We start from the raw sequence: 24,538 nt of genomic DNA, 5'->3' as shown, positions 1-24,538 counted from the left end.
TTCCAATCTTTTTACATAGTGCTCTTTTTCACAGCTGTTCCTCACATGCCCTATCTCCCTTGCAAAGTATATACCTTTGCAGTATCCTTTGCTGGGGATGCTCTCTCTCCTCCACGTCACCTCCTGGGATCATTGGTTCTTTCAAGACTACTTCCAAAAAGATGCCTTTCCTTGTCTTCCTTGAGATGAATGCTTTCTCCTGAAAGCATTTTTTTCTAATTTCACATTTTATTAGTAGTCGGATGTGCAGAAAAGGCAAAATAAACTACTAACAGAAAGGACAATATAAAATGCAATATAAATATAATATAAAATATATACAATATAAAATATAAATATAATATAAAATATATACAATATAAAATATAAATATAATATAAAATATATACAATATAAAATCCTTTTTGGGAAATTATAATACTGAAGATAAAGGAAAACAGCTAGAATTTTAGCTATGAGAATTTACTAAGAAGTCTAGTGCATCCTGCTGGTTGCAGGACAGTTGATCATTGCATCTAAATCTTATTTTAATAATACATGTAAGCCTTGTTCATCAGGATGGCAGGGGGGATGGGGTGAGAACAATAAGAATGTTATAGTTAAGGAAAACATTTCCCCTTCAATTTCTTAGATAATTTTATAGACTTATTTTGCTCCCATGTCTCCAAAACAACAGGAACCAGCAAGAAAACAAGTAAATGGCACTTAAGTGTAATAGGGAAAGAGGAGAAGATTAGTCAAATTGGGAGAAAAAACTGGAAAGTTTGCTGTGTCCTTGTCTTACGTATCTCTTGTATGTAGCTATTTACATATGTGGTGTGTCCACTATTAGATGTAAGCTCCTTGAGGGCAGGGACTGCTTCCCTTTTGTCTTTGTATGGCAAGGACCTAAGACAATGCCAGACCAGTGGAAGCCCAATAGATGCTTGTTGATGGATTGACAGACAGGGTGAGAAAGTCGTCCCCCATTGGGAACCAGCATTCCTTGTGAATAATGTTGAATGACGCTATTGGCTTCATTATGGAAAGAAAACCTGCCAACAAGTAAAACTCTCCTTTTCTTCAGGTTGCTACAGCAACTTCTGATTGCAACAGACCCTTCTTTGACAGACAACAGCCTCAAGCCCCCTCGGAAAAGATGACTCTTGCAGGTATGTACCAGAAATTGCTCTCATCTATAGGCTAAATAGGAAATGAAGGGAAGAGCAAGAGAGATGCTGAGCTGGGGGTGATTTGCAAAGATGGGTTGAGGGAAGTTATGGTATGTTTGGGCGGGGTGTGGCCTACCTACTTCCTGATTTTATCCCCTGGGGAGAGGATGAGCAACATTTGTGCAAGAGCCCAAGGGATGATAGTAAAATTCAACTATGATCTTTACAACCAAACAAAAAGCAATTCTCCCAAATACTTTAGGAAATTAATTTCTATTTACTTTGTATATATTTCATTTGCTCATTTGTGGACTTTTTTTCTTCTCCCAATAGAAAATATTTTTTACTAGGAGAAGAAGCTATTTTAATTTTCTTTATATCCTTAACATCTGGCACATAGTTGGCACTTAATAAATGCAGAATGAACTTCATTAAAATAAGTCTTTCATTTAACAAAAAACTGTTGAGTATCTACTACATACAGGACAGTGAAAGGGATAAAAGCATGAATAAGACAAGATCTCTTGGGGGTAGTGAAAGATATGTACATAAGTAACTACCTGGATACCAGGCAGACGTGCCATGGTGAAGGAACAGGGTATGGACTGAGCCTCTGATTAAATTGGTGGGAGGGAATTTCTGGTATGGAAACTCCTTCCACCAATGCAGTTTAGCTACTCTCTTGTATTTTATAGTCTAAAAGAGTTGCCTGAGATACTGAGAGGATGATCATAGAGTCAGTATGTGTCAGAGATGAGATTAGAAACTAGTATTCAGGCTCTTTGAATCCACTACACCCAGCTACTTTTTCGATAAATATCAGAAGAAAGGTTTAAAGAAAACAAAAATCCTTAAGTGAATGTTCAGAGGAAGGAAGGATCTCTGTCTTTCACATGTCTCTCTGGTATCTGCCAGAATCATTATTTGTTCAACAAATTGGGTTCAACAAATGGGTAGATGTAGAATTGTTGCCTTTAAAAGGGTAAGATCCATGGCCCCACGATTTCCCAGTTGGAAAGACTCAGAGGACCTCTGGGACTTGAAAGTCAAAGAGGAATGAAAGTAGAGGCAGAATTTCTTTCTCCTCCTCTCGGACAATGCATAGTAATATGACATTGTCCCACGGAACCATACTGAATATATGTATTTGTCTTCATACTGAATATTATGCAAAAGAAGGTGGTCCTAAGCCCCCTCTAATCCAGGTGGGTCCAAATGGATCCAAAATGGAGCCTGAACAGGGATTAAAATGGGAGGTTTTAGGGAGTAGGGAGGGAGCTTCTCTCTGGGAGATAGTGTACTCTGAACTTGGTCCCACAGGGACAATGGGGGAAGGCATTGCAAAATCTTTCACCATCTCAGTGAATTTCTGCCCAATGTTTTCCCAGCTTATAAAGAGAAGATGAAAGAGCTCCCCCTAGTGTCCCTCTTCTGTTCCTGCTTCCTAGCTGACCCCTTGAATAAATCTTCCTACAAATATGATGGTAAGTGGCCAGACTGATTATGCAAACAGATGGCTAAGGGACCTGGAGCCCTGTGCACCCTCCTTAGAACTCACCTCAATTCCATAGCACATTCCATACCAGTCTTCATTCTTTCCCAGATTGCAATCAAATCCCTGCGGTGCATATGAACACATGCGTGCACATCCTATACACATGTATAGTAACACATACACATGCATGCACATATAAAGACATTCATATCCCACGCACAGAGTGGAAAGATCCTTGTCTCTCAAGTCAGAGATTCCAGGTTCAAATCCTCGCTCTGATGCTTATGTCCTGTGCAACGTTGAGCAAGTTAGTTCATTTCTTTGGCTTTCAATCCCCCCATCTGCAGACTGAGGGGATCAGACTAGACGGTGTCTGAGGTACCTTCTAGCTCTAGACTTATGATTCCTCCAAGCTGAGTATGAAGGTCTAAACAGCAGGATGACAACATAGGTGGGTGTCTATCGTATAATTTTTAAACCTTTACCTTCTGTCTTAGAATTGAATCAAAGTATTAGTTCCAAGGTAGAAGAGGGATGAGGACTAACTAGGCACTTGGGATTAAGTGACTTGCCCAGGGTCACACAGTTAGGAAATGTCTGAGGCCAGATTTGAATCCCGGATCTCCTGTCTCCAGGTCCGGATCTCTATCCACTGAGCCACCCAGCTGCCTTTGTCTTTAGTTATTAAGGAATATTTAGGAAGCCCTAACAAAAAAGCCACTTTTTAAATCCTTTCAAAAAGAGGTGAATGATGAAAAACTCAAAAGAGACTGCCCGTTCCTTGACGATGAGTGATTTTCAAGGTTGCTCAGAGAGGGAGGAAAGAACGGATTTAATTTAAGAGAAAGAGAATGGATTATATAATTATTAGCTCATTAGCTGTGTAAGTTTTCTAGCTATTGAGGTTGGTATGGGTGGAAGGAGGAGGAGAAGTGGAAGAAAAAAGAAGAAAGAAAAAAAGAAGAGGAAGAGGAAGGGGAAGGGGAAGAGAAAGAGGGAGGGAGAGAAAGAGGAAGAAGGGAAGGAGAAGAAGAAAAAAGTGGAGGAAGATGTGTGTGTGTGTGTGTGTGTGTGTGTGTGTGTGTGTGTGTGTGTGTGGACTGTGCTTGGTTAACAATAGGTAGATGGATACAAGGTAGAGAATAACACAGCAAATGTTGACTACATCACTGTGGATGATCAGATTCTTTCTCTCATGGCCCATGCACAGGGAGTTTACTTAAGAGACTTTTAAAAAGGCAGTTGATGGAAAAGAGACTGGTGCTGTTATTTGTCATGGAAAGCTTGGGTCCTGTGCATATTTGACAACTCAGTGGTTCCTCTTTTGCAAGATAAAACTTTCCCCTTTTTTAAAGCATTCAGCAAACATTTATTAAGCATTTGCTAGGAGCAAAGGATGATACAAAGGCAAAACAAAATATCCCTGCCCTTAAGGAGTTTACATTCTATTGACCATGATCTCCCCTAGTTCTATAAAATCCATCTGATTGAGAGGTTGGGTTAGAGGAATTTGTGCCTGGGAACCTCTAAACTGAGGGTCAGCAACAGTTTGTGCCAACCACCATGGAGTCCTTCTCAGGCACAAGCCACTTCCTCCTTCCCCTGCATTCCATTCAGAATGTCGGTGACCTCCAGCTAAGGCTTTTCCTAGCCTGCTTACACACCTACTTTTAAACTTATGCCTCTTACAGCCCCCACCACCTCCATTCCACACATCCTTTTCCTGCTTTGTATGTTTTGTTCTTGCCTGTGCATGTGTATGTGTATATATACTTAAGCATACATTTACTTGTGTGGTGTATTGTACTGTCTTTCCCATTAGAAAGTAAGTTGCTTGAAAAATGCATATATTTGTGTTTATACCCATACATATATTGTCTCTCCTACTAGATGGTTAGCTCTTTGGAGGTAGATACTGTTTTGTTTTCACCTTTGAGTACCCACAGTCTAGCACAGATCCTTGTATAACTTATATAATTATTATCATAATATTAATCACGTTAATATTATATATTCATTATATAATCACATATCATGCTGTATAATTATATTAATAAATGTTTGCGGATTGGTTGATTAAGTGATTGGTTATATGCATTAGAAATGCATGTTTAAGGGCATTTTATCAGGAATCTGCAAACAAGCAAAAGAGAAGCAGGACTTCAAAGTGACTCTCCTTTATTGTGGCAGAAACTACTCTTAGAAATCACCGCATTAAACATCGAATGAATCTTAAGTCCGAAAATCAGAAAGAAACTCTCAGGGGTTATAAAAGCACCACGTTGGTCCCCCACTGTCCCCCTCGCATACATGTGTGCCTGTGTATACACATATAAACAGACATACACACACACACCTACCCGACAACAGGTGTGGTTGGTTCCTGGTGTCTGACTACCATCTTCTCTGCTCCTTACAGCAGACACTGTGGCTCTGAACTGGTGTGTCATTTCTGACATGGAAGTCATTGAACTGAATAAGTGTACCTCTGGCCAGTCCTTTGAGGTCATCCTGAAGCCACCCTCCTTTGATGGGGTGCCTGAGTTCAATGCCTCTCTGCCCCGGAGGCGAGACCCATCCTTGGAGGAGATCCAGAAGAAGTTAGAAGCTGCAGAAGAGCGGCGGAAGGTAGGCTTTACTTCTTACATCCTTCTTCCCAGGGCTAGAAGGTTGGGAGAAAGATGGCATTTCTGTGGTTGGGGGAGGCTGGGGGAGAGAAAGCTTGGTCATGGGAAGGTGGTTGAAAACAGAAAAACAAAACACAGCCAAGAGTATAGAGAAGGAAACTGAGTCAATCAAAAAGATTCACAAAGGGAGTAGAAGAAGAAGGAGGTGAAGTGATGACAGTGAACTGGATTTTAAGCAAAATCAACCTATGAATATTTTTAGTCATTTTTCAGTTGCAATTGACTCTTCATAATCCCAGTTGGAGTTTTCTTAGCAACGATACTCAAGTGGTGTGCCATTTCCCTCTCTAGATCATTTTCCAGATGAGGAAATTAAGGCAAGTATGGTTAAATGACTTGCCCAGGGTCATACAACTAGTAAGTAAGGTATTAAGTGTCTGAGGTCAGAACTGAACTCAGGAAAAAGAGTCTTCCTGACTTCAGGGCTGACACTAAGCAATGTGACTCCCCATTATGTGGAAGACACAGAGCTAAGGTGGGAAACAGAGAAGCATAAACTACGGTCCCCCCTCTGACAGAGCTTAGATTATAATCAAAGAAGAGACATAGGAGCAGCTAGGTAGTACAGTAGAAGAGCACCAGGACTAGAGTCAGGAGGAGGGTTCAAATCTGGCCTCAGATACTTCCTAGCTGTATGACCCTGGGCAAGTCACTTAACTCCAATTGCCTAGCCTTTACTACTCTTTTGCCTTGGAACCAACATTTAGAATTGAGTCCAAGTCAGAAGGTAAAGATTTTTTTTTAATTTTAATGAGAAGAAATATAGAGTAAAAAGTACATAATAACTTTAACTGATATGCTCTCTAATACAGAGTGTCCCAAAAGTCTAATGTATTTTAAGCTGTTAAAGTTAAAAATGTTTAAAACAGCTTAAAATGTTAAGTTATTAAAACTTAAAGTGTGCTGAGACTCTTGGGTCACCCTACCTGAGGCTGAAATACACACACACACACACACACACACACACACACACACACACACAGATATCAAATTGGTATTGATACAATGCTTTTAAGTTTGCAAAATTTTCAACACTTTACACACGTGATTTCATTTGAGCTTCAAAACTACCCTATAAGTGAAGCACTATAGATACTATTATTGACATTTTCCAGGCAAGAAAACTAAGGCTAAGAGATGTTACTTGACTTACCCAGGGTCAAACAGCTATTGCCAAAAGCACGAGTGGAAGCCAGGTTTTTCTTCTGAGGAGGCCAGCATTCTAGTTACAAAGCCATTCTGCTTGTCTTAGTAGAGGCTGAGTGCCAAATGAATGATCAAGCTCCGGTGCTCCTGTTGTTGTTCTGGACCTATGAGTTCACTGGCGTGGAAACTCCCTTGACTGGTTCAGAACAGCCACGTCTCAGAGTTGCTTTATGCACTCAGGGGTTAAGTGACTTGACCAGGCTCACATAGTAGTGTCAAAGGCAGGATTTGAATTCAGTTCTTCCTGACTCCAAAGCTGGGGTCTTGCCTCTATATCATGGTGCCCCTCAGTTGGGCCTCATAAGAAACAATGACTGCATGAAAGCACTGCAATAACCTATATCAGACTATTTAACACCTGTGGGGAAGGGAGAAAGAGCAAGGAGAAAATCTGAATCCTAAAATATCAGAAAATGATTGTCAAAAATTGTAACCAAAAAACAAACAAACAAATAAATAAGAAACAACAAGGATTTAGGGGAACATCCACTATGTTAGAGAAGGTTGCAATGGTAAATGAAAATGGAAAAGCAAAAAGGACTCAAGAGCTCATGGGACATGGAAGCTGGACAAATTCTCGAGAATGAAGTAGATGAGGTGGGACATAAAGTTCACGGGTGGCAGGAAGACCTAAGAAGTATCCCTGCCTGTTCTGAATTTCAGCGAAAAGGGAAGGTTTAAAGTCAGGAATACTCATATTCGAGGTGGTATAGTATCAATACACTGATTTTCATGGGCCCCACCACTTCTTGTGCCTCCCTAGTACCAGGAAGCCGAGCTCCTGAAACACTTAGCTGAAAAGCGAGAACACGAGCGGGAGGTGATCCAGAAAGCCATTGAGGAAAATAATAATTTCATCAAGATGGCGAAGGAGAAACTGACACAGAAAATGGAATCCAATAAGGAGAACCGGGAAGCCCATCTTGCTGCCATGTTGGAACGTCTGCAAGAGAAGGTAAGCGGGTCCCAAGGCAGCTTATACTGCCTTTGACGCCATCTTGCTTTCCATATGTGGTGAGTGGCCATCCAACTGAGCGAGGGAAGAACCTGTTTTGGTTACTGGGGTCTTTGAAGCAAATGGACTTCTCTGACCATTACATTGAAAGTACATTCCTAAACAGACTAGAACATATAGGGCCTATGTAAGAAATAGCCACTTCCCCTTTCCCACTTAAATCTTCATGGTTCCTTAGAGCGGGATGGAGAGGTCATGTTCTCAAGGCAGAGCCATGTAATAGATACTTATCAGTGCCTTCAATCCCATCTATAGCCATAAATAACCAAGTAGAATCAGTGGAAAGAGACTGATGGAAGCTCTTGGCTTCAGACCAAGGAAATGATGAACTTAGGTGCCTATTGGTCAGGAAAACTATTTCTCTCAGAACTGGATGAAGTAAGCTGAGGTAAGCACAGGTCTTTCCAATTTGCTGCCTTCAGTCAATAAAAAAAGTTACCAAAAGCTCAGAAGCCCAAGAGGGAGGAGGTAGGTCCCATAAGGCAATGGAGTCCAATAGAAAGAGTAGTCCAATAAGAAGGCCTGGTTTCTCATCTTTTCTCTGCCACTTGATACTTGTGTTGCCTAGGACAAAGTCCATGATCTCCTGGAGCCTCAGTTCCCTCACGTGAAAAATGGCAGGGTCGAAATAGGTGATCCCTATGGTCCCTTCCAGCTTGAAGACCCAAATAGCAGCCTATTCTGCCTAAGAACATACTGGCCTCATTTCCCTGGTCTCAAGGCTAGGATAGCTGACCTCGAGCCTCCTGCAACTCCCAGGAGACAGCTCCAGCTGTGTGTTTTATTTCTAGGAGCCGCCCGCTGCGCGGTGACTCCCGGGACCTGATTGGTGGCCTCGTCCCATGGTGAGCAGCGTGGCCCCTGTTCCTCCTCACCTGATCCCAGAGTTACATAGCTACCCTTGGCTATAACAGCCAGAGCTTGTTTCCTCTCCCAAGGAAGCAAAATGCCAAAATTCCTTAGGCCCCCTAAGGAATGTGACATTGTGGGATGCTAGTCCTGACTCCAAACTTCACCTTGTGAAGGCAGAGACAGTTCCACTCAAGGGTTATGTGGAAGACTTGAGGATTGGCGCAAGCTTTCAGCACTATGACCTGGAACATGCCATCTAAAGAAAGACATCAATGGGGAAGAAGGCAATAGGCCTTCTCAAAGAAAGTATAAAGGGAATGTCTGGTGCCAGACTGTCTTCTTCCTGAGGAAAACAAGCTCACAGCTGTACCCACTGCAAAACTGACTGTGAAGAGCAGTTCTGGAAATGGAAGTTATGAATGACTGGAAGTGGCATAGAACAAGTGAGAAAGGGTCAGATTTGGACACAAAGGACCTGGTTTCAACTCCTATTCTGTCGTTTTCTCTCTGTATGATCTTGAGCAAATCCCTTACCTGGAGCTCAGTTTCTGCATCCATTTGAAGAGATGACTCCAGGTTGGAGTAGATGACTTCTGAAATCCTTTCTAGCTTTCCGTATATGTCCCTAGGATCCTTTTATTCCAAGAATGTTCTGGGGTTCCAGACAGCGAAGGGAGTCATTTAGGTATGACAGTAAATTCAGGGCCAAATAGAGATCTGTATAAACTGGTATTTTAGCTCTGGGGTGAGAAGATTGGGAAATTTAGAGCTGTCTTGAATTAATGACATTCATTATAAAATATAACACATTTAAATAGAGGGAGGAGGGGGGGACAGCTAGGTGGCTCAGGGGAATGAGAGCTTGGCCCAAAGACAGAAGGTCCTGGATTCAATTCTGGCCTCAAACATTTCCTAGCTATGTGACCCTGGGCAAGTCACTTAACCCCCACTGCCAAGTTCTTACTGCTCTTCTGCCTTAGAACCAATATGTGGTAAGGGTTTAAAAAATAGAGGGAGAAGGAGAGGAAGAAGCACATCCTGCTGACTCCATCCTTCCCTTGAATTTCCCTCTCCCCATAATGAGATATCAGTATATCACTTCCCACTAGGAAATGGTGCAAAATGAATGGATAGATGAATGAATGCATATACATTGAATAAACATCATCTCTACTAACCTACTCTGACCACTGTAAGCTCATAATACTGGGTCTTTCTATTATTTCAAAGCTTCTCAAATTTCTAAAACTCCTCTAGAAATAGATTTTTTTAGATTGCGTTGGGCACTGAGGAAGTTCAGCCATTTCAGTGTGTCCATGCTAGGTCCAAAGTGGCACTTGGTCTACAGAAAAAAAAGTGATTTCATATTGTATATATTGTTAAACACCGTTAATATTTTGATTGGTTTCGCTAAAAAAATTTTTTTCTCTTTATTGTAAATCTAATACAACACTTGTGGGGTCTGTGCTAGAAATCTCACAGAGCAAATGTTGTGAATATTGGCAAGGTATCATGGGAGATGTGGCTGTTTCTCCCTCTCGTAAAACCCCTGCAAGAGAAGAAAGGGGATGGGATTGAATTCCTCACAGCTCATTCCTCTCTGTGCCTTCTGGGTCAGTTTGGAAGTGAGTCTCTCTCCTCTAGGCCCTCTTAGCTCTTCCCTTCCTTCATTCCTGGCTCACGCCTCGGAGATCTTGGTGAGAAGAGGGTTGAGCCACAAAGACCCTCAGTATCTTAGTCTCCAGGTGGGCTACACTCACAATTATAACCAGACATCTCTTCTAGAGGTAATTAAAGTGATCACATGAATTTAGGTTTTTAAAGCTCTAAGCTTAAAATACACTGGCTAAATGGCCAGCAAAACTCCCCACCAAGCCAGAATGTGGGGGTTCCAGTTTATTTAGTTAGTTAAATATAAAACTTCTACAGAGCTGACCCCACTTTCCACATACAAAGAGAATACTCTAAAGGTATTTAAGATTATACTAAGCAAGACAGTAGAGAATGAACTCTTATCTCCACAGTAAAACTTAGCACAAAGGAAATAGAAGGTGCTAATGTTGAAATTCTGTGGACAGGGAGTAGAGGAAATAGGAAGGAGAAAGAAAATACTTCTCAGATGAGGCAACTAGCTGAGACAGTGGAAGGAATGGCAAGTCTGAAGTTAGAAAGACTCATATTCCAGAGTTCAAATCTGGCCTCAGACACTTAATAGCTGTGTGACCCTGGGCAAGTCACTTAAGCTTGTTTGCTTCAGTTTCCTCATCTGTAAAATGAGCTGGGGAAGAAAATAGAAAACCAGTCCAGTCTCTTAGTCAAGAATGGGCTCATGAAGAATCAGACACTATTGAAAAATGACTGAATGGCAGATGCTTAGTTTCCAAGAGGGCTTTTGTTTGCAGCTTTGGTTGCCATTGGTCCCTCTCCTCATAAAGGATGATCACCGTGGCTTTGTCAGGGGGATTCCAGGCACTCCCCACCATATTGTTGCCTTTCCTCGGTATCTTCAGTGCTTAGTACAGGAACATAGAATGCCCTTAAAAATACTTATTGAAAAGCCTGACTCCACCTAAACAATCTCTGCAGTCACCTCTGCCCCCTTAGCTCCTGCCCAAACCCTGCAAGGTTTACATGGTTCTGAGATCTCATACTGTCACATCCCAAATCTGTTGCAATATTTTATCTATCATCTCATGGCCTAAGAAGGTTGGGGAGGGAGAGGAGAAAATGCAGACTGGTAATTCAATGGATAGAAAGCCAAGCCTGGAGGCGGAAGGTCCTGGTTTCAGATCTGGCCTCAGACACTTCCCAGCTGTGTGACCGTGAGCAGGTCACTTGACCCCCATTGCCTAGCCCTTACCATTCTTCTGTCTTGGAACCGATAGTATTGATTCTAAGACTGAAGGTATTTTTGTGAAAAAAAATTTTTTAAGATAGGGAAGGAGGGGAAACTCTCTTACAAGATGCTTTGCCATTGTCCTAAACATTTACCTGGTGCTATTTCAGCGCCACCCACAGCAACAGATTGTTACATAGGGATGGCTTGTTGGGAATGGGAAGTGGAAAGGATATATTTTTAAATGAAGGTGCTGTAAAAATAAAAAGCTATTAATAAAAGTGAAATTCTTTTTTTTAAGTGATTTCAGGCCATATTTGAGTTCTCATGAGCTCTGGTAGGAATCACTAGAACCACTCCTCTCTCCTCCTAAAAGAATCTTCCTATGTCTACAGCAATCTGGGGTCTGAAAGAAATGCCATGGAGTGACTACCAGACAGGCTTGTTCAGTTTTTGCTCAGTTGTTCTCGGTGATGTCCAACTCTTTGAGACCCTATTTGGGGTTTTCTTAGCAAAGGAACTGGAGCAGTTTGCCATTTCTTTCTCCAGCTCATTTTACAGATGAAGCAAACAAGGTTAACTGACTTGTCCAAGGTCAAATAGCAAGTAAGTGTAAGGCAAGATTTGAACTCTGGAAGATGAATCTTCCTGTCTCCAGGCCTGGCACTTTACCCACTATGCCACCTAGACGTCCTGCCCGACAAGCTTGCCCAGTTCACTTTCTCGCTTCTGTTTTACACACTTTGTTGATCCATTTTATTTTATATATCACAATCCCTTTATAGTGATGCCCTTACAGTATTCTCCTTCAAAGTCAAGCAAAGCATCCAGTATAGTGACTGGCAGATATGTAACATCTCCCCATCCATTCTTCACCCTCTTTCTAGGGAGAGGAAGGAAGACGATTCCTACACCAGTCCTCACCCCAGTTCTACTTTACCCCTCTGATGCCAAGCAGTGGCATCCCAAAACTAGCTAGCTAGCTACCTACAGTGCTGGCACATAGCCCAAAGAGTCCGCTCGGCTCAATATATTCACCTCTTAAACCACGGGGCTACCTTGTACCCTCATTTTTGAAACATGAGACAGATCAACCCGAACTCCCACTCACAAGGCAGAGGTTGGTTGACATTTCAATCTTAGAAGAAAAGGGCTCAGATTGTTGATTTGCTACTTTTCAATGGTTGCCAACCTCTGACCTACATGCTTGGGTTGGAAACGTCCAGGAGACACTCAACTATTACAAATACCAATATCTCTTTCAAAATTCAGCGAGGGACTTAGTGGCGTCCTTCTAGGAGAATGAGTCATTGCCCCTCAATCAGGCAAAGCTCATCACACCTAGCCTTCTTATGGTATTTTTTCCAATATAAAGTTATTTATGTTGGTCCACAAAACTTAATTATGAATCATAAAGGATCATAAATTCTGCCCAAAGACAGAAGATCCTGGGTTCAAATCTGGCCTTAGACACTTATTATGCACTAACACAAATAACTTTATATTGGAGGGGGGCAGCTGGGTAGCTCAGTGGATTGAGAGCCAGGCCTAGAGACAGGAGGTCCTGGGTTCAATTCTGACCTCAGACACTTCCCAGCTGTGTGACCCTGGGCAAGTCACTTGACCCCCATTGCCTACCCTTATCACTCTTCTGCCTTGGAGCCAATACACAGTATTGACTCCAAGATGGAAGGTAAGGGTTTAAAAAAAAAACTTTATATTGGAAAACACATAAGCCTATAAACATATCATATATACATATATATATGCACTTCTTCCATACTTGAAAAGATATCTGATATCATCAGCATGTCATTTTTCCAATGACAGAGATTATAACACCTCTATACTTTATTACACAATTTCCTGAGTTGTAGTAGACACATGCACGTGCATGCACACACACACATGCATGCACCAATCCTAAAGTGATAAGCCTTTCCAAACTTATGGAATTCCAGTCCTCAGACAACAGTGGCTCCTCTCTCCCGGGGACCATAGTGAACCACTTTCCAGGACGTGCCAGAAATGACCTCTACTGGCAAAGCCTTCTAGAACCCAGGGCCATCCCCATCCCATAATGAGAAACTAGAGGAAGATTTTAGTGTAGAACATACATCCTAAACAAATAGACATAATGTCAGTCAGTCAATCAATGTTTATCAAGGGCCTACTCTGGGCCAGTTGCTGTACAAAGTGCTGGGAACACAAAGTAAGATAAAATACAGTCTCTGCTCTCACGGAGTTCACGGTCTAGTCAAGAGAAGACGAGCATGCAAACAGCAATGGATAAATGAGCTGTTTGAGATAATCAACAAAAGATAGGCATAAAAATATATTTTTGATGCAGCCAGGTGGCTCAGGGGAATGAGAGTTTGGCCCTGGGTTCAAATCTGGCCTTAGACACTTCCCAGCTGTGTGATCTTGGGCAAGTCACTTAACCCCCGTTGCCCACCCTTACTGCTCTTCTCCCTTGGAACTGATACTTATTTATACTAATTGATTCTAAGATGGAAGGTAAGGGTTAAAAAAAGAAAGTAGAAAAGAGCTAATACAATACAATGAAAGGAGTGTGACTCTGGAATCAGAAGTTTTAGGTTCAAATCCTGCTTTTGTCACTTCTGATGTATGTGACTATGTCTCTTAACCCCTCTGGAGGTTGTTAGAGGTTACCTTACTTTCCTCGTCTGTAAAATAAGGGTATCAGACCAGATGGCCTTCTGCTGTCCCTTCCAGTTCAAAGTCCGTGATCCTAGGACCTAGGTTCAAATTCCACATCTAATGATTACTATCTTAATGCCAAATCATCTAACCTGTCTGGGCCCTGGTTTCATCACCTGTAAAATGATGGATTTGGACTGGATGGAGTCAAAGGTCCCATCCAGCTCTATAGCAATGATCCAATGACCCTAGTAGAAACTAGAGGAGAGAAGGACTGGATGAGTAAGTGAGCAATAGAAAAAAAATTGATCATGAGAGAGCAAATGGCCAGTGATTTTACACAATGATAATAATAATGATGATAGCCAGGATTTATATAGTGTTTTAAGTTTTGAAAAATTAGAAATGCAATCTAAAATCTCACTCGCTCCTTATAAATGCCTTTATTAATCTCCATTTTGCAGATGAGGAGACTTGTAGGTATATAGACCAAGACATGGCTAAACCCCAGGGCAGACGTGGCATGCCCGCCCTGTGGGCTCACGGGGCCGCTGCTCACAAGGAACCCTCCTGGCCCCAGCTCAGACACCAATTCAAATGAGAACTGTAGAACCTGCCGCTGGCCTCCCATCCTCTTACTCTTCAGCCTTTAAAAGAGGAGGCACCTAACCCACCTAACTCTTCCCATCTTTCCTTTCCAGGACAAACATGCCGAAGAGGTTCGGAAAAACAAGGAGCTCAAGGAAGAGGCCTCCAGGTAAAGACCTTGAGGCCAGCAGGATTTGGACCAGCAGCTCCAACAGCGACAGTGGCGGCTTTCCCAGAACTGGGGTTTTCTTGGGGGGGAGGGGGAGGGTGGTGGCCTAGGGAAGTTTCCTCTGCTTTCTTTGTTTGTACATGTAAAGAGTTGACCAGTGAAGCCATCCTATTTGTTTCTGGGGAACAATGATGGGGTGGGAGAGGGGAGAGAAAGAGACTTGGAAAAAAAGAAGGTCAGAGAGGGACCCATGGGACCCTCACAGTTATTACACCCAGAGAAGCTCAGAATGCATCCTCCACACTTTTTTTTTCCCATTTCTTTGCTGGGTATCGAGCATTGGACCAACAAGTCTTCAGGGTGGGTGGGTGTGGGCGAAAAGGACGTTGGAAACTGGGGGAATAGAAATTAGTGGAGAAGTGGAAAGTACCTGGGTGGAGAGGAGTGTGGAAGTATAACCTACGATCCTCAAACCCTTAAGCGGGCCAGAAGGAGGCATGCTAGGCAGGTGTATTGTTTCCATCCTATAACAGGTGGGATGACCCACTGTCTGTGTGGGTGCCAAGCCCCACGTACGTGTGTGTTTTTACATTCATCTTTTGATCTTCATTACAAATGGAATATTTGCTCCATGTCTCTGGTTCTTTTTTCCTGTCCCCGAAAGACCCCACTGGTAACATGTTAGTGTTCAATGGTGCAGAATGGTTTGCGATGCTCCTTATCTCTGTCCTCCGTGGTGCTTCGGCCATGTCAAGAGGCAGAGGGTGAGGAGAGGAGAGATAGAATCTTGCCGGTGTCATCATTCCGTCTTTAGTAATCATTAGAGTTTACATGACTATTGCATTATACTATGCATCTATGAAGTGCTTTCATACCCATCGCCTCGCTGTCTCCTTATAACAACTGCATGAAGTCAGTGGGCCAAATATTTTCCCCTTTTACAGGTGAGGAAAATGGGGTTCATAGAGGTTATGACATGACCAAGGTCACACAGCTTAGAAGGAGCAGAGCTGGAAGTTGAATCTAGATCTTTGGACTTTTAAGTCCAGTCCTTCCCTTACTATGCCTGCTGCCACTCCATAGAACTGAAAGATTAGCACGTATTTCTGTCCCCCTCCTTGGCGGTGTCTCATTTATTGTCTGTGGTTGCCAAGGTGTCATGCCAGATAGATCAGGAGGGAGATATCATCTTGCCTTCGGTGGATGAGCTGGTGTTTTAAACTGATTCCCAAGGCTCTCTAGAATCTGGGGCTGAGACCAAGGAGACTCTTAGTAAGAAGAAATCCCATCTTTACTTGGTTTGAGACTAACAGGTACATCACAGGGAAGAAGGAAAGGAGCAGTGACAAGGGAACTGGAAGAGAATTCAGCTCACTGGACCCAGAGTGGGAAACTGGAAGCCAAAGGAGCTTTTTTAGACTCTTTTCCTAACTTGGAAGAGCCAAGGGGTTTCTCTTTTTGGTCAGTGGCCTCTGGCTGAGAAAAAAAAGCCTTGGGAACTCTAGAAGGGAAGTCCATCCTTTGACAACAGTAGGAGTCCCAGGCAGGAACTGGGGAGAAGGGCAGGATGAGTGTGGTGTCAGGGATGCCCTCCCACATGGGCAGATACTGTGTATTTTTGTAAACAGCTTTGCAAATAAACCACCTTGGTACTATGTTCTTTCTCATGTTCCGTGCCCTGACTCAGCTTCCTTTTGTCAGGGGGTGGGGACTAGACACATTTATTCATTTCAACTATGTGCCTGAGAAGAAAGGCACAAATATAAACAAAGACTTTCATGCCATAGCGCCAGATAATTAGAAAACCTTGTGTAAGATCTTGAAACAGACTGGGCTCAATCTGGGGGACTCTCTTTCTACTGAACATCTTGGTAGCTTCTGCCCCACCCATGGTCTCCCTTGGGAACATAAGAATCTAGTTCACATTTTCCTAAGGGCTCTCAGCTCCCCTGCAAGCATTCAGGCTAACAAAGTCATTAAAATGGTTTAAGACAGTAAGGGACCTAAAAAGGGCTTATACCTGAGCCCTTAACAAAGCCACTGGGAAATCCCTCCCAGTGAGCTCCATTTCCCCTCTTAGGGTGTTGGTTCATGGTCTCCACAGACTCATAGCACCAATTAGTGAAATTACTGTAATTTGAGTACATCCTAAGATTGGTCCAGCCTCCCATCTGGTCTCTCTCCTGAGCATCTGATAGGACGGTGAGACCTCCTTACTTGAGTCCACTACTCAACATGGTACCAAGCTTCCTTACTCCCATCCTGAACTTTGCATGGCCCTGCCTGTCTGAATTGGCACCTGCTCCCCTCCTGTGTGTCTCTAGTCACTCACCTCCCACATGGTCTGCCAACCCAGAAGTTCCTTCTAGTTCTTCCTGTGCATTCACCCGCAGGCCTCCCATCTGTCTTATGTGTGGGTGACGGGAGTCGGGTGGGGTGAGAAGGGCTGGCCCAACTCTTATCAGCACATGATTGCTACATCTGCTGTGTAGAAAGGAGGGTTGGCATGTCATCAGTTTATGTGAAGACTGCAGAAAAATGGCAGTCACAGAGTCTCAGAACCTTGGAGCTAGATGGTATCTCGAGTCATCTTAGTTCAACCAACACATGAACAAAAATCCCCTTTATAATGTATCCAGCAGTTAGTCATTCAGTTAGGTGCGCCTTCAGCCTTCGCTTTGAAGAGTTTTGATGGCTAGGTACTCCCCATTTCCCAAGCCATCTCATTCTACTTTTATGTGAAGTTTCCCCTCACAATACACATAAATTGGCTCCTTTGCAACTTCTCTAGCTACATCTAATCTGGCTCTCTGGGGCCAAGCAGAGCTACTCATCTCCCTTTCATATGAAAGTTCTTCAAATCCCTGAAAATAAATACTGTGTCTTCCCTTTCCTATGCCAAGTAACCACGGTTCCCTCCATTAAAAATCATCATAATAGCTAGCATTTCGATAATGCTTTAAGGTTTGCAAAGCTTTGTACCTTTGTTATTTCACTGGATCCTCCTATCAATTCTGGGAGGTAGGTGCTAAGATTAACTCCATCTTACCAATCAGGAAAATGAAATTAAGAGGTTGATTGCACTGGTCAGGGTAAAACAGCTGGTAAGAATATAAGGGTAGAAGGCCTCAGGGGCTCAGTGGATTGAGAGCTACACCTAGAAATGGGAGGTTCTGGGTTCAAATCTGACCTCAGACATTCCTAGCTGTGTGACCCTGGGCAAGTCACTTAACCCCCACTGTCTAGCCCTTGCCACTCCTCTGCCTTGGAACCAATACATGGTATTGATTTTAACATGGTAGGAGGGGCAGCTGGGTAGCTCAGTGGATTGAGAGCCAGGCCTAGAGACGGGAGGTCCTAGGTTCAAATCCAGCCTCGGACACTTCCCAGCTGTGTGACCCTGGGCAAGTCACTTGACCCCCATTGCCCACCCTTACCATTCTTCCACCTATGAGCCAATACATAGAAGTTAAGGGTTTAAAAAAATTTTTTTAAAAAAACATGGTAGGTAAGGGTTTAAAAAAAAGAATATAAGGCAGAATTTGAATTCAGGTCTTCCTGAATCTACGTCCTATTCTCTACCTCCTCACTGTCCCAGTGTCAACTGATCCTCATTTGAAATTTGAGGCCTTCACTGTGCTACTTTCTTGTCTCTGAATGCTCTCCAACTTATAAATGTCCTTTCCAGATAGCAGTACCTAGAACTGAGCACAGTCCTCTAGATATGGGGTAACTAGAACAGATTATTCTAGGGCTACCACCTCCTTTTTCCTGATGGTCGTGGCTCTATTCATGCTGACCAGGATCCCTTAGACTTTTTTTGGCAGCCATAATACACTGTTGATTTACACTGAGCTTGTTGTGGCCACCTAAAACCACCAGATTGTTTTTTCTCCAAACTGTTGTCTAGCACCAGTTTACTAGAGATAGGAAAACGTCCAAGACGAGGAAGAATAATGACTCTACTGCTCATGGAATGTTTTGCAGGAGGAGTAAATGTGCGGGTAGATACAATGTACGAGCAAAGGTTTCTCTCTATTAATGTCCCCATTTCTCCATTCAAAATACTCAGGGAGGAAACTCCTTAGTCAATAAACAATGAATAATAATAGTTGGCCCATGTATACTGCATTACAAAATATTATCTCATTCTCTAGGCAGCTCTGTGGCTCAGTGGATAGAGCACAGGACTTAGAGTCAACAAGCCTTGAGTTTGAACACTGCCTTACATCCTTACTAGTTGTGTGAAACCTGAGCAAGTCACTTAACCTCTCTCAGCCTCAGTTTTCTTATCTGTAAAATGGGGATGATAATGCCATTGACCTCCCAGGGTTCTAATGAGGATCAAACAAGTTTATTTATATATATAAAGTGTTTTGTAGACCTGAAAACACTACATAAATGTTTCTTGTGGTCGTTCAGTTGTTTTGGTCTTGTCCAACTCTTTGTGACCCTATTTGGGATTTTCTTGGCAGAGATACTGGAGCGGTTTGCCATTTCCTTCTCCAACTCATTTTACATTTTACTAGCTAGTAAGTGTCTCGGGTTAAATTTACTCAGGAAAATGAGTCTTCCTGACTTTAGCAGCCGTGGCACTCTGGCCACTGTGCCACCTAGCTATTATTTAAACCCACAACAACCTCATGAGGAAGGTGCTCTAAATGTTATCATCCCTATTCTATACATGATTGAGGCTAGAGTTCAGTGAAGGGACTCCTCCATAGTCACACAGTCTGTCAGAGGCAGCACTCTGGATTCCAGTCTTCAGTTGCCCCCTGGTCCCCCTTTCTGCTATACCACGTGGCCCCAATATCTCTAAGTATGCATATATTAGGTCCTGTGGGTTAGTCATCCCTGGGTTTGTCTTAAGGAGGCCACAGATAAGTATAAGACACGGGGCAAGGAATAGGGAGATGGGGAAAAGAGAAAGTAGCAACAAGTTCTGGAATAGAGGGAAAACTGGGGACTAAACCCATCTCCTCTCATTTTTAACCCTTAGGATTTAGAGCCAGAAGTGACCTGAGAAGCCGAGTAGGGCAACTTTTGTTTGCTTCCTTCCCCTGCCCTATCCCAGGCTACCCAGATCTTGAAGCTGGGAGGGACTCAGCCTGAGCTGGCATTTAGAGAACCACCAGTCAAGACTGGTCAGACCTCAAACGCCAACCTTTCTACCAATGCCATCTTTCCATTTTCCCCTTCTCAATGACAATGACTCCATTCTCCAATTCCATAATTCCAACACCACTTTTCCCCTTAGAATTGCTTCCTCCTTCCCAAAGGAGATGAGTCAGTACCCTCCAGGATCCTTGCTCTTCAGGGAAGATACCCCACATACCCTGAGGACTCCTCTATATGTCTCATCTCCTCCAGTAAGAACATGAGCTCCTGGAGAGGAGTTCTTTTTTGGCTTTGTATCCTCCGACCATAACACATTGTTTGGTGCGTAACAAATGTTTACTAAATGCTTTTTAATTCATTGATTATCCTGTCCTGGCAGAGTTTAGAAGTTAATAGGATTGGGGCAAATAGGTGGCTCAGTAGATTGAGAGCCAGGCCTAGTGATGGGCGGTCCTGGGTTCAAATCTGTCCTCAGATACTTCCTAGCTATGTGATCCTGGGAAAGTCATTTAACTCTCATTCCCTAGCCTTTACTGCTCTTCTGCATTGGAATCAATATTCAGTATCTGTTCTAAGACAGAAGGTAAAGTTGTTTTTTTAATTTTTTAAATAAATAAGTTAATAGGAGAAGCAAGACTAAGACACCCCAAATATCTAAAACTTTAGTGAATCAGAGTCCAGAAGAAGAAGAGGTCAGTGCAAGCCGGAGTTGTTGGGGGTTTTCTATAGGGGAAGGATTTACACTGGGCCTAGAATCAATCAATCAATAAGTCATTATTAAGCACTTATTGAGTTAGATGCCCTCAAGAAGCTTAGATACTAATGGGAGAAACATTTAAATAAATAGATACATCCAAGATACAGAGTAAAATCAAGGTAACCTTAGGGAGAAATGTTCAGTGCATTATAGGGACCTGGAAAAATATGCAGTTGAAAAGGTGCTCCTCGTGCTGGGTCTTAAAAGGAGTCATAGAGGAGTAAGGCAGACAAGCATACCAAGTCTTTTTTTTTCAGTTTTCAATTATGTGCAGAAACAATCTTGAACAATTACTATCTGACACTTTTAAATTCAGGATCCTCTCCCTCCCTCTCTCCCCTCCTCCCTTCTTGAAACAGTAAAAAGTCTCATATAGGGTATCCCAGTGCTGTCATGCAATACATAGAATATTTCTATATTCCTCATGCCATGAAAGAAGACACATATCAAACACAAAAGGGAAAACTCATGAAGGAGATAACGTGACAAATGGAAGAGCATACCAGGTCTAAAAAGAAGTCAGGTTTGTCAAAAGAAGAGGGTAAACCCGTGCAAAGGCATAGAAACTGGAAATGGTATATCATATATGATGAACTACTAGTGTGACTGGACCAGAGAGTACATAGAGGAGTATCAAGTGTAAGAAGAATGGAAAGATGGGCAGGTGGAGAGATTTAAATGCTAGAGATGAGTTTATATTGAAACCCCGGGGTAAAAAGGAACCCCCAGCATTTACTGAGTAGGGAGCTTAGGGGCAAGGTCTGTCTTGCTTTATGATGGTCACTTTGGTTGCTGTATCGAAGATGGATAAGAGTAAGAAGAGACTTGAGTTAGGGAAACCAAGTAGAAGATCATTGTATTAATACAGGTAAGAAGTGATTAGCAGCTGGGTGGCTCAGTGGATTGGGAGCCAGGCCTAAAGACAAGAGATCCTGGGTTTAAATCTGGTCACAGACCCTTCTACCTGTGTGTTCTTGGACAAGTCACTTAACCCCCATTGCCTAGCCCTTATTGCTCCTCTGCCTTGGAACCAATACACAGTATTGATTCTAAGATGGAAGGTAAGGGCTTAAAAACAAAAAAAAGAAGTGATTAGAGCTTGGACTCTAGGGTGGAAGCTATATGAGTAGAGAGGAAAGGAAGTATTTAAATGATATTGTAAAGATAAAAACAACAAGATTTGGTAACTAATTAGAAATGTGGATGATTGAGAATGAGGAGTCAAGGAGGCCTCCAAAGTTGCAAATCTGGGAGACTGCACAAACGGCAGTACCTTTAATAGTGATATGAAAGTTGGAAAGAAGGGAAGATTTGGGGGAAAAGAGAAAGAGCTCCATTTTGTGCATGTTGAGTCTGAGAAGTCTGTAGGAAATTAAGTGTGAAATGTCCAACAGGCAGCTAGAGGTCAGGAAGCAAAGCTCAGAATAATAGGTCTAGATATATAGATCTGGGAATCATTTTTATAGAGACGAGAACTTAACTCTATGGAAACTGAGATCGCTAAGGGGGATAAAGTAGAAAGAAAAGAGTATCAAGGACAAGAGCTTGGGGGACACCCACAGGCAGAGGAGTAAACAAGATGACAATCCAACAAAGGAAATTGATGGGGGAAGAGCCAAGAGGGAGCAACAACATGAAAACTCACAAAAAATAAAGTATCCGGGAGGAGAAAGTCATCAATGCTCAAGAAGATCAAGAAGGTCAAGAGAGTCAATACTGAAGGAAAAAATCATTGGATTTTATAATTAGGAGATGATTTGTAACTTTGCAGATGGCTGTTTCCACAGAATGAAGAAGAATGGGAGGAATTTGGGCACATAGAAAGGAGGAGAGACTTGCTGGAGATATCAGTTTAGGAGTTGCTACATAAATATGCCAGGTGAAGTCTGAGAGGAAATGAGCTCACAGAAGAAATAAGCATATTGAAGGATGGATTTGTGGATCCTAGAAGTCACTGATTGATCTAAGGACCTTCCCAATCAACCTGATGGTATCATTAATATCAGAATTATCAGAAATATAGGCATGCCCACTGGGTCCTTGCTGATAGGATATATGGACCACCTAAAGAACAGCTAACTGGGGATTGACTGTCTCATATAAAGGCCTATAAAAGTGATCTGGTTATACCTTCTTGATCTCTCATTCTCTAGAACTCTGTCATCACCAGTTCCCCTCAGTACCCATTGGAAAGGCAACCTAGGACCCTGGGCCCAAAAGACTATGGATTGCAGCATCACTACTCCTCAAGACCATCAGCTATGCTTCCTGTCCAGCCCCCAAAAAAGCCATCAATCAGGGGAATAGCTTCTTTGGAGACCCTACCCAGCAACCTCTCCAGGTGCTTTAGCCCTCATCTTCTCAGCAACCAAAGCTATCAAAGATTGGAAAAGAAAAGAAACTTCTCACCACTAGTCTTTGGCACTGTGAAATGGTTCAACACCATAAATGGAAACAAAAGTAATTGATTTTTTTTAACCCTTACCTTCCGTCTTGGAGTCAATACTGTGTATTGGCTCCAAGGCAGAAGAGTGGTAAGGGTAGGCAACGGGGGTCAAGTGACTTGCCCAGGGTCACACAGCTGGGAAGTGTCTGAGGCCAGATTTGAACCCAGGACCTCCTGTCTCTAGACCTGGCTCTCAATCCACTGAACTACCCAGCTGCCCCCAAGTAATTGATTTTTAACAATGGAAATGACATCAAAGAATGTGCACCCAATAGGGGTATTTGCTCTGCCACTGTCTTCTCAGGACAATGCAGTCTTTCCACCTGATTTGCAACTGAAACTTCCTATCTTTGTTGTCTCCTCCTATTAGAATGTGAACTCTTTGAGGGCAGAATAGGAACTTGTCATGTTTTTCTAAATATGTATATGTAAGTATATGTAATGTAAATATGTGTAAAATAAATGTGTGTCCAAAAGTGTTCTTCTGAACATTGTAAGTATTTTCATTCATTCGTTCACTGCATCCTAGGGCATCATATGTTAACCTGATCACTAAGTATCCAGTCATTGGCTGGGTAATCCAAGAACTTCTGCTTGTAATCCACTGCCCCTTCTGGATGCTTTGTCTCTCCATCCTAGGTCCACAGATTTGGAGCAGTTAGGTGGCACGGTAGATAGAGCACTGGGCCTGAAATGAGAAAGACTCTTCTTCCTGAATTCAAATCTGGCTTCAGACACTTACTAGTTGTCTGACCCTGGGCAAGTCATTTAACCCCTGTTTCCCTCAGTTTTCTCACCTGTAAAATGAGCTGGAGACGGAAATGGCAAACCACTCCAGTATCTTCGCTAAGAAAGCCCCAAATGGGGTCACAAAGAATCCAATATGACTAAAATAAGTGAACAAGAACTCCAAAGACCACAAACTTAGAGCCAAAAGAAACCTAAGAGGATCCCTAGTCTAGCTCCCTCATTTTACAGATAAGGATTCTAAGGCATAGACATGTGAAGTTATTCACTTAAAAAAAAGCTTTTTTTCAGACATATTGGCCAGTAATCTAAGTTTTGGGCCAGTGGACACCAAAGTTCACCAGAGATGTCCCCCCGTCTAATCCTTTGCCTCAAAATAAAATTGTCCATCTTTTCCTAACTGGGAAACTGCCCCATAAGCTTTCTTTTTCTCCAAGATCCCCAGCAAGAATGTGGCAGGCCAGAATGTCACAGCCTCTAGTTTGGTTTCCTTCTTTTGACAAGAAAACTATAACATGCAAGTCAAGAGAGACTGGGTGATAGTCTATCTTTCCTAGTATTATACTATATATAAGTTTAATATCAGATTCAACAGATCCAGGCCAATGAACTGTCATCCAGTGACAGCCATCTGACCATCAACTGTGAATTAAACCTTCACAAGACCTACTCCTTGGGTTCTTCTGAATTCCCATTCCCTATTAATTGAGCACTCCTATTCACTCAGCATTTCCACTAGTTCGTTCATGGACAAAAAAATGATTGAAATGCTTATTTTTAGTAGACCCCCAACCTCTTTCTGGTGCTGTT

General features: G+C 42.5%; 1 protein-coding gene across 6 annotated transcripts; it reads left to right on the top strand.

The window, feature by feature from the left end:
- Positions 1-1,138: 1,138 nt before the first annotated feature.
- Positions 1,139-14,664, top strand: STMN4 (stathmin 4). 6 transcript variants are annotated; one of them, XM_044661023.1, is made up of 7 exons: positions 1,139-1,151; positions 2,540-2,635; positions 3,551-3,560; positions 3,593-3,661; positions 5,064-5,274; positions 7,303-7,494; positions 14,605-14,664. In XM_044661023.1, the coding sequence occupies exons 1-7, from the start codon at positions 1,139-1,141 to the stop codon at positions 14,662-14,664; spliced, it is 651 nt and encodes a 216-aa protein (XP_044516958.1). The 6 variants fall into 6 exon arrangements, with proteins under 6 accessions (XP_044516958.1, XP_044516959.1, XP_044516962.1 ...); XM_044661024.1 differs by lacking the exon at positions 14,605-14,664 and adding an exon at positions 8,346-8,366; XM_044661027.1 differs by lacking the exons at positions 3,551-3,560; positions 3,593-3,661 and having other exon boundaries at positions 5,069-5,274.
- The last annotated feature ends 9,874 nt before the right edge of the window (positions 14,665-24,538 follow it).

Source organism: Gracilinanus agilis, chromosome 2, assembly GCF_016433145.1.
Source record: "Gracilinanus agilis isolate LMUSP501 chromosome 2, AgileGrace, whole genome shotgun sequence".
NCBI classification, from domain to species: domain Eukaryota; kingdom Metazoa; phylum Chordata; class Mammalia; order Didelphimorphia; family Didelphidae; genus Gracilinanus; species Gracilinanus agilis.
The sequence above is the reverse complement of the archived record's forward strand: the minus strand, read 5'-3'. Positions and strand labels throughout refer to the sequence as shown.

Bases quoted from the DNA above. Each gene is read 5' to 3' on its own strand.
- STMN4 (XM_044661023.1), top strand. The intron at 3,662-5,063 runs GAAGGGAAGGAG...TCTGCTCCTTAC, and splicing joins GGGAGGGAGAGAAAGAGGAA to AGCAGACACTGTGGCTCTGA. The intron at 5,275-7,302 runs GTAGGCTTTACT...GTGCCTCCCTAG, and splicing joins CTGCAGAAGAGCGGCGGAAG to TACCAGGAAGCCGAGCTCCT.